At 47.1% G+C, this 13,774-nt stretch overlaps 1 protein-coding gene across 1 annotated transcript; it reads left to right on the forward strand.

Moving 5' to 3' along the window:
• Positions 1–1,580: 1,580 nt before the first annotated feature.
• On the forward strand, positions 1,581–13,484 carry POMC (proopiomelanocortin). Its single transcript, XM_083605562.1, has 3 exons — positions 1,581–1,671; positions 5,800–5,943; positions 12,768–13,484. The coding sequence occupies exons 2-3, from the start codon at positions 5,812–5,814 to the stop codon at positions 13,446–13,448; spliced, it is 813 nt and encodes a 270-aa protein (XP_083461688.1). The 5' UTR covers positions 1,581–1,671; positions 5,800–5,811; the 3' UTR covers positions 13,449–13,484.
• The last annotated feature ends 290 nt before the right edge of the window (positions 13,485–13,774 follow it).

Raw genomic sequence — 13,774 nt, forward strand, 5'->3', positions numbered from 1 at the left:
CCATCACCTCCTGGCAAATAGAAGGGGATGAAATGGAGGCAGTGAGAGATTTTACTTTCTTGGGCTCCATGATCACTGCAGATGGTGACAGCAGTCACAAAATTAAAAGACGCCTGCTTCTTCGGAGGAAAGCGATGACAAACCTAGACAGCATCTTAAAAAGCAGAGACATCACCTTGCCAACAAAGGTCTGTATAGTAAAAGCTATGGTTTTCCCAGTAGTGATGTATGGAAGTGAGAGCTGGACCATAAAGAAGGCTGATTGCTGAAGAATGGATGCTTTTGAATTTTGGTGCTGGAGAAGACTGTTGACAGTCCCATGGACTGCAAGAAGATCAAACCTCTCCATTCTGAAGGAAATCAGCCCTGAGTGCTCACTGGAAGGACAGATCCTGAAGCTGAGGCTCCAAGACTTTGGCCACCTCAGGAGAAGAGAAGCCTGAAAAGACCCTGATGTTGGGAAAGATGGAGGGCACAAGGAGAAGGGAACGACAGAGGACGAGATGGTGGGACAGTGTTCTCGAAGCTACCAGCATGAGTTTGACCAAACTGTGGGAGGCAGTGGAAGACAGGAGTGCCTGGCGTATTCTGGTCCGTGGGGTCACAAAGTGTCGGATACGACTAAACGACTAAACAACAACAACAAAATTATTATCATTAGTACTATTATTATTAAAAAGAACAATGGGACACTCTGGGAGATAAATGACTGATGGTGGAAGGGAACTCAGTGTGAGTCTGGTGTGTTCCCTAGCAATCCTCACGTTCTTGCACATTCGTATGTAGAAAAACACACAGTGAAAAGGAATCTTTTTGAAAGAGGGCCATCTTTAAAATGCTGGATGCCCAAAGGTTATGAGAAACGTGGGCCCATCACGGAAGCTCAAGCACTGAGCCTGTTCAAACGCCCCTGACATTTTAGTCTCTGGACTTCATGAGGACACCTGCATATTCTGTCATTGCATGGGGCTGGGCTGGATGACCCTATGGGGTCCCTTACCATTCTCCGAGTTACTGTAGAACCTGCCAAGCTGGTTGCGCTGTGTTTAGGGCCCCGCATCCTGTCCGCAGCCCCACCACGGATGATGCCCTTGCCCCATGACACCACCTGGACACCACCAGCTGCCAGTGTTTTGTTTCCCGCGCAGCCAAACAAAAGCGCAAAGTTTAATTGGCGCCTGACATATGCAAGCGATAGCGTGATAAATCGGAGAGGACCCGCGTGCCTCTCTTGCTTAAAGTCTCTGATTTCCCTATTTATTTGTTTCTAAAGTCACCTGTTATCCTCTGAGCTTGCAGAACCAATTAAGAAGCTAGAAGGGTCGTCGAAGGTGGAGGGGGGCGGCGGTTTTCCTCGCCCTCACCTGGCGATCTTCTTCGCACGGAGACGCTAATCCACCCGCACCTCCATTTGCCACCGGTGCCCAGAAATAATTCCTCTCTCTCTTTGGCAAGCACCTGCTAATCCCCACCCCCTGCTCCCTTGCACACCTGGAGGCTTCGAGGCCACCTCCCCCTTTCCCTTGCGGCTTCAAAAGGTCTCTCCGGAAGGCTGCTCGCGCTCCGGAGACGCGCGGGCGTGATATAAAAGGGGGTCCGGGCTGCAGCTGAAACCTCGCAGACGCGGCGCCAGGAGGAGGAATCGGAGACCACGAGACATCGCAGCGCCAGGTAAGTCTTCCCGAGGCTCCTCTACCGCCCAGACACTTGGATGCCCGCCTGCAGACAGGACAGGTGGTACTCCAACAGGTGCGCTCTTCCCCTCCGCACCTTTCATCACTCACCTTGACCAGGTGGGGAGATGATCTCTCCAAAGGTGGCAGAAGGACCATAGCTGTCAACTTTTCCCCTTTTTAAAAAGGGAAATGCCCTTATTCCGAATAGGATTCCACGCGAGAAAAGGGGAACGTCGACAGCTATGCAGAAGGAAGACTTTTTATTTCTTTCTGTTCGCCTGTTCTGCGAAGCGGGGCAGGACGGACGAGGAGCAAGGCATTAAGGGGGAAAGTTTTAAGACGGGAGTTGGGAAAAAGGAGCAGAATCACAGAATCTGAGTTTTGTAGGGTTGTGGAGCTGGAAAGGGAGCCCCGAGGGTCATCGAGCCCAACCCCGCTGCTATGCAGGCTGTGTGGCGTGGAAGGTAAAGCAAACTTGTACATGTATAAAAGCATAGAAATGTAGAGTTGGAAGGGGTCCTGGGGTCATCCAGTCCACCCCGCTGCAATGCAGGAATCTCGGCTAAAGCGTCCATGACAGATGGCCACCCAATCTCTGCTTAAAAACCTCCAAGGAAGGAGAGTCCGTCACCTCCCGAGGGAGTCCGTTGACTCTCACTGTCAGAAAGTTATCTTTGATGTTAAGTCGGCATCTCCTTTCTTGTGACTTGAAGCTGTGAGTTCGAGTCCCACCCTCCAGAGTAGGAGAAAACAAGATTGCTCCATCCTCCATATGGTCCCTTTATTGTTTGGAATGGGTGCATTTTCAATGGGCCCAATCCACCAGGAAGCTAGTTCTCTCTTGCACCCCCCATTCAGCTGAAAGGGAGCTCTCCGTAAGAGTGAATTCCTATTAATTTACACCTTTGCACAGACGCACAAACTTTTCTTTCGGTCCACACAATCGGGTTGCTCAAGAGGCGGAAAGCCCTTTTCCCCACCTGACTTAATTCTTTCTCTATCACGCTTACCGTTTCTCTCACTCCCTCACAAACACAGTTGAGTAAAGACGATCACCTTTATCCACACATCTGTAGTCGCAGATGCGATTCCCGAAGGCATTATTATTATTGTAGATTTATTCATTTGGAACTAAAGCAGGCAGAAGATTGCTGTTTCCTAGGTACACCTTTTTAAAGCTATGGCACAACTTATAAGGGATAAAACCTGTTTATGCCTCATTAGAACAGTTTTAACCCTCCCCTCCTTCTTCCAGCTTCACATCTAATTTTAAGAACATAAGGTGCTCAGGGTAGGAAAAGCATAATAATAATAATAATAATAATAATAATAATAATAATAATAATAGTTTTAATCTGTATGTGGGGGGATAAAACTCTTGTAAAGATGCTTTTTTGTTGTTCTGTAGTGAGATATATTGAAAGGGATCAAATTCACTGAGGAAAAGGAGATAACCCAGTAGGGTTGGACTAGATGGCCCTCATAATAATAATAATAATAATAATAATAATAATTTTTATTTATACCCCGCCCTCCCCGGCCAAGGCCTGGCTCAGGGCGGCTAACAAGCAATAATAAAAACAAGTTGAATGAATGCAACTTAAAAGCAAAATTAAAATACAACATTCAAACATTGAAACTTCAAATTTCTGTGATTCTTACTCAGAGTAGACCCACTGAAATGAATGACTTCATGTTAGTTGCATGTATTCAATACTGCAATAGCATTTAATAATACCCTTTTCTCCCTCTGTTGTGGGAGAGGAGACTGCTATGTTTGCATTGTTCAGAGGCAGGAAGATTTCAGGACAGAAGAACCAACGCGATGGGCTGCAACCTCTCAGATTTGTAGTTGGAGACCTTCTGTTTCCCTTGGTTTGTTTGTTGCCTTTTCTGTACTGATTTCTGGTCCAAAAAACCCTTAACCCCACCCCCCACCCCGGCACTGGAAATGTCCATCCTTTTCTTATAGCGCAGTCAGTGCTCAAAATCTCCCACATCCCTTTACCTTGCCGTGGAAACAGCAGCTGGACGGTAAGTTCAGGTGGTTAACCTCGTAATACAGGTAAGACAGGTGAGCCCAGGAGTATCACATCAAAGGGAAATGGAGAGAAGGTTCTCTCCTTCTGCCACAGCGCTAGAACATGATGAAGGTGAACGTTGGGAGATTCGGGACAGGGAAAAGAAAGGGCCGTGCAGTTAAACTATGGAACTCACTGCCTCATGAGGCAATGATGATACGATACGATAATCTTTATTGTCATTGTCCCATACAGAACGAAATTGAAAAATCTACATAAGACATTCAAAACCCAACAAGCCTGCTATCCCAACCTGGTTAGCCCCCTAAAAACTCTGACACCCCATTTTTAAATACAATATACTCCCATACAGACTCCTTAGAGGTAAAGGGACCCCTGACCATTAGGTCCAGTTGTGACCGACTCTGGGGTTGCGGCGCTCATCTCGCTTTATTGGCCGAGGGAGCCAGCATACAGCTTCCGGGTCATGTGGCCAGCATGACTAAGCCGCTTCTGGCGAACCAGAGCAGCACATGGAATCGCCATTTACCTTCCCGCTGGAGTGGTACCTATTTATCTACTTGCACTGTGACGTGCTTTCGAACTGCTAGGTTGGCAGGAGCAGGGACCGAGCGACGGGAGCTCACCCCGTCGCGGGGATTTGAACCACTGACCTTCTGATGGCAAGTCCTAGGCTCTGTGGTTTAACCCACAGTGCCACCCACGTCCCTACAGGCTCCTTACACTGTGTTTAAAACCAAAATCGCATTTGGATAGAAACTGTTTCTCAGGCGGCTAGTCCTAGTCTTTATAACCCTGGACCTTCTTCCAGAAGGCAGAAGCTGAAAGAGATCATTTCCGGGGTGCGCACTATCCTGCGCTATCTCTGCAGCTTTCTTATGGCACCTGGAAGCGTAGATTTGATCCAAGGTGGGAAGAGTGCACCCAATTATTCTCTCCGCAGTCTTTACAACCCTGGACAGCATTGTTTTTCCCCTGACCGTGCAGCTCCCAAACCACACACACAGACCATAAGTTGATACACTCTCCACAGTACAGTGGTAAAATGCCATCAACAGGTCCTTTGAGAGATTATTTTTCCGGAGGATTCTCAGAAAATATAACGTCTGCTGTGCTCTCTTCATCAGGTCTTTGCTGTTTTCTCCCCAGGTTAGGTCAACAACTTTGATGGCTTTAAAAAGAGGGTTAGGCAAATTCATGGAGGCGGGGGGCTACTGATGGTTACTAGCCAGGAGGGTGGGTTTTCCTTTTGGCCCGATCTAGCAGATTCTTCTTACGTTCTTAAAGCACATAACTAAACTATGGAACTCTCTCCCACTGCAAGCAGCGGCGGCTTCAGAATTTGGATGGCTTCCAAAGAAGACGAGGATTATTGTCATTACAATTCATTTGTTAATCGCCTTTAACATCAGTCATAAGGAAATTTACACATAAAATATTAAAACCAGTTAAAAAGGGTATTTATGTGTGTCACTATGGCAGTCATGTTTTGTTAGTCCAAAAATGGAAAAGGAGTGAGTTCCCAACTAAATAAGAATGGCAGCTTAAACTGATGGAATACGTGCAGCTTGCAGACTTAACATATAGAATTAAGCGAACAAGAAGAACATACGTTTAGAGAAGGTTGGAAAATGTTTATTGAATATATGGGGGGGAATTGTCTACACTTGTGTTTAATGTAATTGTAGGACAGTTATGGAGTCACATTTAACCCACGTATTATGGGTTAGGATACTGATAGAAATACTGTACTGAACATCCTTATTAGCTATCAGTATAATATAACTGAAGTATTTGGTTCTTACAGATAGACAATTGAAGGCAAACTTCTACATTTGCTCCCAATGCATTTCATTATCTATGAACCTTTGCCATACTTTTTTTTTAGTCACAGTATGAGAGTACAAAGCGCAGAAGGAAATTTAATTCCTACGGATTGTGAGAATGGTGCTATATTGCCTGAATGGTTTTCCTCTGTGTAACATGCATAGGCTACAATCTAAAATAAACAGAATTAAGTCCATTGGTGTATTGAGCTGCTATTATGCTTAATATGGCACCCCTATTTTCTGTCTTGGCAGACCCCCCAAAAGATGCTGAGGCTCCAAGGAAGCAGTCTTTGGGCTGCCCTGAGCATCCTGCTCATCCACTTGGTGGGAGGAGCGCCCAACAACTGCCTGGACAGCGGCTGGTGCCGAGACATGGAGACGGAAGCAGAGGTCGAGGTAAGTGGGCAGGGCAGAGGGGAGGGGGCCGTCGCAGGTCTTGGAGAAGCACTTGGAACTCCCTGCCACAAGATACGGCGATGGCTGCTTGGCTTGGGTGCCTTTGAAAGGGGGGTGAGGCACACTTGTAGAGGAGGAAAGGCTCTTCAGCAGCGATAGCAAAGGGGAGCCTCCCTGCTCAGTGGCTTGCTGTTGTTTAGTCATTTAGTCGTGTCCGACTCTTCGTGACCCCCTGGAGCAGAGCACGCCAGGCCCTCCTGTCTTCCACTGCCTCCCGCAATTGGGTCAAACTCATGCTGGTAGCTTCAAGAACACTGTCCAACCATCTCTTCCTCTGTCGTCTCCTTCTCCTTGTGCCCTCCATCTTTCCCAACATCAGGGTCTTTTCCAGGGAGTCTTCTCTTCTCATGAGGTGGCCAAAGTCTTGGAGCCTCAGCTTCAGGATCTGTCCTTCCAGTGAGCACTCAGGGCTGGTTTCCTTCAGAATGGAGAGGTTTGATCTTCCTGCAGTCCATGGGACTCTCCAGAGTCTCCTCCAGCACCAGAATTCAAAAGCATCCATTCTTCGGCGATCAGCCTTCTTTATGGTCCTCTAAAAACAGTTAAGAGCACAGGAAGGTGCCTTGCAATGAGTCAAATCATCACTCCACCTAACCCTAACTCAGTATGGCTTAGGGCCGTCATATCTACGGGACCACCTCTCCTGGTATGCCCCGCAGAGGACCTTAAGGAAGTCAAACTATCCTCCACCAGGGCCAGGGCCTTCTCAGTGATGGCTCCGACCTGGTGGAACGCTCTGTCCCATGAGACCAGGGCCCTGCAGGATTTAACCTCATTCCGCAGGGCCTGTAAGACAGAACTATTCCGCCTGGCTTTCAATTTGAATTTAGCCTGATTTTTATTCCCCTTTTATGAAGATCACCCACTCTGGGATCCCACAGCTAATTCTCCCCTGGTCTCCCTGCTGGCCCAAGTAGGACTAATTTAGCCAGCTAGCCCTGCTGACCATCTAATGTTTATTGGATGGATTTCCCCCCTAAATTGATTTTTGAATTCTGAATTTATTGTTATTCACGTTTTATACTGTATTTTATGCTGTTTTTTGTTGCATCAATTAAGCAACAAAAAGTTGCACTGAGAAGGCCCTGGCCCTGGTTGAGGCTAATCTGACTTCCTTAGGGCCCGGGACCTCGAGGGTGTTGCTATTTATGGACGTTAAGGTCCTCCGTGGGGCATATCGGGAGAGGCGGTCCCGTAGGTACGAGGGTCCTAGGCCGTGAAGGTGTTTAAAGGTCAAAACCAGCACCTTAAATCTGACCCTATACTCCACCGGGAGCCAGTGCAACTGGTAAAGTACTGGGTGAATATGCTCCCATGGCAGGGACCCCGTGAGGAGCCTCGCTGCAGCATTCTGCACCCGCTGGAGTTTGTGGGACAGTTTCAAGGGCAGCCCCACGTAGAGTGAGTTACAGTAGTCAAGCCTTGAGGTGACTGTAGAGTTGTAAGGGACCCTCTGGGCCATCTAGTCTGACCTACTGCGATGCAGGGCTCTCAGCCTCCCAGCCTCTGCTTAAAAGGAAAAAGAGTCCATCACCTCCTGAGGGAGTCTGTTCCACTGCTGAGCTGCTCTTTCTGCCAGAAAGTCCTTCCTGATGTTTCATCAGAATCTCCTTTCCGGTAACTTGAAGCCATGGGTTCAGGTCCTGACCCAGGAGAAAACAAGCTTGTTCCCTCTTGCACAGAAGCCTAGTTTGGACCTGAGACAGCAGTTCCTTACTTTTATTTTTATTTTTTATATACATTTTATTGATTTTTTAACATATCAGTTCCCACAGTCATACAACGTAACTTCTCATCTTATACAATGTTTTTAGACCTTCATCAACACCTCTGATAATTTTCCTTCTCTATCGCTTATTATGCATTTCTTAATTTCTATATTACATTTAATTATCCTTAACTAATAATTCTCCTCATTATATTTCTTGCAATATTTCAAATAATTCGCCTTACAAAACTTCTTGCAATCCTACTAGCGTAATCTGTTCATCACAATTGCTTTTCAAATAGTAAATTTACTCCAGTCTTCTGAGAATCTCTGGTCCCGCAGCTTTTGAATCCTTCCTGTTAATTTATCTAACTCTGCCTAGTCCATCAGTTTCACCCTCCATTCTTCTTTCGTTGGTAGTTCTTCTTGAGCAGCTGCTTTGAAAGCCAAGGCGCAGCCCAGGAACCTTGCAGGATATTAATAGAGGCTTCCCTAAATGCAATCTGTAAATACAAAGATTTCTGTGCTTGTTTTTTTAAAAAAATAAATATTTAGCGTTAATTGAGAATTTTCAGTTAGGAAATTAAGTGAAAGGAAAGGAGAGAAGAAAAAAAAATACTTCAAATAATGATTCAGTACCTAATACAGTGGAACCTTGATTCCCGAATGGCTTAGTTGCCAAATAAATTGGCTCCAAGTGTCCAGGTTTGCGAACATTTTTCGGAAGCTGAACGTCTGACAGGGCTTCCGTTTGAGTTCAGGAAGCTTCTGCACCCAGTTGGAAGCCGCGCCTTGGTTTTTGAATGTTTCAGGAGTTGAACGGACTCCCAGAAAGGACTGAGTTTGAGAGCCAGGGTACCACTGTACAGGTGCAGGCACCCCCCTGACCTGTGTGCAATCGACTTTGCACAGTTGCATATTTGTGCATCGCTGGGAAATAAATACAGTGGACTCTACGGGGCCCAAATCTGGACGGGAAATCATTGCCGCACACTTGAAATGGTCCAGTCTAAATTTTTAAGACAGATTCTAGCCGTTCCACCATGCGTACCAAATGCGGCCCTACGGCTGGAGACTGGCCTCCTCTCCGTCGAAACCCGGACCTGGCTAAGAACATTCAACTATTGGCTTCGCTTAAACTTAAACCCATCCGGACTGCTACCTCTAGTAGCGCGAGATGCTCATAGAAGTCGGTGGTCCAAAGTAGTGCATCAAAAACTACTTACATGTGGGCTCCAAGCACAGCATCTCCTGAAAATGGGTCTCCCCAAGGCAAAAACCGTTATTGACCAGCGCATGAAGGATATTGAGCAGCAGAATAATCTGGCCTATATTAAGAAATTTAGTGCTTGGTACGCTTATCTGCCCCCCTCCCACTTTGATTTTCGGGCACCTTATTTGTCTACCTTAACCATTCCAAAACTCAGGCGGGCCTTTACACTGGCCAGACTAAATATGTTACCATCAGCTGTTCTTGAAGGTAGATATCAAAAAAATTCTTTCGAGAACCGGCTCTGCCCCTGTGGAGCTGGTTACGTAGAGACTGTGTCACACGTTCTCTTGTCCTGCTCCCTATATAAAGATCTCAGGGACGAGACCATCACGCCGCTACTATCTGCCATCCCGGGCCGCTCTTGTGAAGCCAAATTGTTCTCACTCCTAGCCGACCAGAACAGCTCGACAACAGAGAAGGTTGCCAAATTTATCAAGAGAGCAATGAGACTGAGAGCTGCTATCTGAATGACATCAGTGTCGTCACCTGGATTCCTCGCCTAGGATCTTATTATTAATATCATTATCTCTGCCAAGTTTTAAGTACTGAGAGTATTTTATGATAACTATTTCCGTAATGTATTTTTGTTTTTGTCTGTCCTTTGATGCTATGGCCTGTTGGCTATGCAAATAAAGTCTATTCTAATTCTAATTCTACAGTGGACGCCTGGGTTGCAAACGTGATCTGTGCAGGATGCACATTTGCAACTCGCAGCAATGCGTCTGTGCACACGTGGGTTGCAATTCGGCACTTCTGCACATGCACAAAGTGCAATTTAGCATATGCGCGGCCACCAAAACCTGGAACTAACCTGTTCTGGTACTTCCAGGTTTCGGCAGTTCGTAACCTGAAAAAACGCAACCTGAAGCATCTGTAAGCTGAGGTATGACTGTTTGTTGTTTAGTCGCTTAGTCGTGTCCGACTCTTCGTGACCCCCTGGACCAGAGCAGGCCAGGTACTCCTGTCTTCCACTGCCTCGCGCAGTTTGGTCAAACTCATGCTGGTAGCTTCGAGAACACTGTCCCACCATCTCGTCCTCTGTCGTCCCCTTCTCCTTGTGCCCTCCATCTTTCCCAACATCAGGGTCTTTTCCAGGGAGTCTTCTCTTCTCATGAGGTGGCCAAAGTCTTGGAGCCTCAGCTTCACGATCTGTCCTTCCAGTGAGCACTCAGGGCTGATTTCCTTAAGAGGTTTGATCTTCTTGCAGTCCATGGGACTCTCAAGAGTCTTCTCCTGCCCCAGAATTCAAAAGAGACCCGACTTACAGCAGGGCTTTGTTTAGGGTGCTCAGCTTCCCCACCTAACAGCCAAAGTATGGGGTAGTGCAGCAGCAGCAGCTTTTCTGCTCATCTTCCAACCTCCTACCGGCCCCAGAGCTTCAATTCCAGCTGTGGATATTTTTGGCACAGTCTTTTTTGGTACAGATCGCAGAGAGAGCGGCAGGGAGGGCATTAAAAGAGTGTTTAGAAGGTGCGCCTTACTTTTGCCATTTTCACTCCTGCATGCAAGGTGCTAGAACACAACACCCGTGTAAGTGGAGAGACTCCTGTATGTAAGTAATAAGATCATTCCAACCAATGAAAGATCATTAACAAGTCATTATAATTCCTATGTGGAGGATAAAATCGTGATATGGAATTATGAAAACACTGAGATGAGAGGCAGAACTGTGATTTGGAAAATGCTTCGGAATTCAGACTGTGGGAAGTTGTAAAATAAAGATTATAATTTGGAAGACAATTGGACTTTTTTATTTTAGTTTTTTATTTTTACAGTGGTACCTCAGGTTACAGACACTTCAGGTTACAGACTCCACTAACCCAGAAATAGTACCTCAGGGTAAGAACTTTGCTTCAGGATGAGAACAGAAATCGTGCTCCGGCGTCACAGCGGCAGCAGGAGGCCCCATTAGCTAAAGTGGTGCTTCAGGTTAAGAACAGTTTCAGGTTAAGAACAGACCTCTGAAATGAATTAAGTACTTAACCCAAGGTACCACTGTATTGGATTGTGATTTGATATGTTAGTTGGATGTTCTTATTGGAAAATTAATAAATGCTCTAACAAAAAAACAACAAGAAGTCATTATAATTCCTATCAGTGCATCCCAAACACCGTCGTATTTATCCCTATGCAATCTGTGTCTAAAAGCAATCCGTTCGTATGTCGTATCTTCTCCCCATTGATCAAAGGGGGCCATGGCATCATCTTTCCAGTGAACCAATATCTGTATTTCTGTGCTTAAACCTAACAGCTCGAAAGGACACCAGTGAAAGTAGCTAAATAGGTACTGCTGTGGCAGGAAGGTAAACAGCGTTTCTGTGCACTCTGGCTTCCATCACAGTGTCCCGTTGCGCCAGAAGCGGTTTAGTCATGCTGGCCACATGATCTAGAAAGCTGTCTGTGGCTCTGTCGGCCTGAGAAGCGAGATGAGCATAGTCGCCCTTGACTGGGATTAACCGTCCAGGGGTCCTTTACCTTTTTATCTTAGTAGGGCTGCTATATGTCTGGAATTTCCCAAACAAAAATTTTTTTTCCTTCCAGTAGCACCTTAAAGACCAACTAAGTTAGTTCTTGGTATGAGCTTTCGTGTGCATGCACACTTCTTCAGATACACCGGAAAGTGTGCATGCACACGAAAGCTCATACCAAGAACTAACTTAGTTGGTCTTTAAGGTGCTACTGGAAGGAAAAAAAATTTTTGTTTTGACTATGGCAGACCAACACGGCTACCTATCTGTAACTGGAATTTCCCAGGCATTGCCATGGTTCGTCTGTCAAAAATTAAAATGAAATACTTTATTGTCACTTGTACAACTTTTGAGATTACAGGAGAGTCCCCCACTCAGCTCTCTTAGTCTTAATTCCCCTCGTTTACTGACGCACACCCACCAAACCCGAAAGTCAGTTGCCCTGTTGTTATCTTTTCATTCAGCAGCCTAACAGCCCACGGATAGAAGCTGTTCTTTACCCTGTTGGTGCGACTAATCCTGCTTCTATATCTTTTGCCCGAGGGCAGGAGATCAAGAAAGTGCCGGCCAGGGTGTGAATCATCCCTGAGAATTTTCCTCACTCTCCTGAGGCAACGTTCTTCCACTGTTTCATTCAGTGGATTCACAGGACAGCCCATAATTTCTTGTGCTGTATTCACCACCCTCTGTAGGCACTTCCTATCAGCTGGTGTCAAACCAGCGTACTAATGCAGTATGAAAGGACACATGAAATGGCGTCTAGTTTGAATTTTCGGTAAAAATGTCTGGGGAAACCCGGGCGAGTGGCAGCCCACATGGTTTTTTTCTAGGCAAATTTCCTAATAACTTCATTTTGTTTTTGGAGATTTTCCAGAAAATAATAATAATAATAATAATAATAATAATAATAATAATAATAATAATTTATTTATACCCCGCCCATCTGGCTGGGCTTCCCCAGCCACTCTGGGCGGCTTCCAAATAAATATTAAAATACTGTAATACATCAAACATTAAAAGCTTCCCTAAACAGGGCTGCCTTCAGATGTCGTCTAAAAGTCTGGTAGTTGTTGTTCTCTTTGACATCTGGTGAGAGGGTGTTCCACAGGGCGGGTGCCACCACCAAGAAGGCCCTCTGCCTGGTTCCCTGTAACTTGGCTTCTTGCAGTGAGGGAAGCGCCAGAAGGCCCTCAGTGCTGGACCTCAGTGTCCAGGTAGAACGATGGGGGTTAACAACTTTGCCAAATAAAGCTCAACAACGACCTGATGGCTAACCACAAGGGTCTCCGTCCCCTGTCCCCTTTCTTCATTGCAGGAATGCCTCAGGGCCTGCAGAACCGGCCTCTCGGAAGAAACCCCCGTTTTCCCCGGAAACGGCCACCTGCAGCCGCTGTCGGAGAGCATCCGCAAGTACGTCATGAGCCATTTCCGCTGGAACGAGTTCGGGAAGGGCAACGGGACCGACCCGGGCCACAAGCGGGAAGAGTTTCCTCACGGCCCCGCCATGGATGCCCTTCCGGCTCGAGGCAGCTGGGAAACCGCCGGGCAGGGTGACCCGGAGACCCCCGAGAGGCAGGAAGGCAAGCGGTCGTACGCCATGGAGCACTTCCGCTGGGGTAAGCCGGTGGGGCGGAAGAGGAGGCCCGTCAAGGTCTACCCGACGGCGGAGGACGGAGAGGAGGAGCTGGCCGAGAGCTATCCCCAGGAGTTCCGCAGGGACCTCTCCTGGGAGGCGAACCCCGAATTCGGCTCCCCCGAGGAGAACGGCGAGGGCACCCGCTCCGAGGAGGAGGAGGAAGAGGGTGGCGGCCCGCGACCCTGGGAGGCCAAGAAGGACGGCACGGCCTACAAGATGCGCCACTTCCGGTGGAACGTCCCTGCGCCCCCCAAGAAGAAGCGCTATGGCGGCTTCATGAGCCCTGAGCGCAGCCACACGCCCCTAGTGACTCTTTTTAAGAACGCCATCGTCAAAACAGCCTACAAGAAAGGCCAATAGGGGGTGGGGAGAGGAGAGGGGAGGGGAAGGGAGAGAGAGAGAGACCAGGGACAAAAAAGCACCTCTTATATGGTGGTGGCGGCGGCAAAGAGACCTCTGATCTAGATCCCTTTGGCACATGTCTCATTTAGACCCTGTTAATGATAATCATTTCTTTTCGTTGTCCTCACTAGCTCTGGGTAACTGTGGAACTTGCCGCTTAGGATAAACATTCGTGTTTGCATTCTGGTTTTTGGGTGTTCATGTTGTTGTGTTTTTGGGGGGCGGGGAGGAAAGGTTTGTTTGGCGAAAGATTAAGCCAGGATTGGCCAATCCGTTTGCCCTCC

The sequence above is a fragment of the Podarcis filfolensis genome (genome assembly GCF_964270895.1).
Source record: "Podarcis filfolensis genome assembly, chromosome: 3".
NCBI classification, from domain to species: Eukaryota; Metazoa; Chordata; class Lepidosauria; order Squamata; family Lacertidae; genus Podarcis; species Podarcis filfolensis.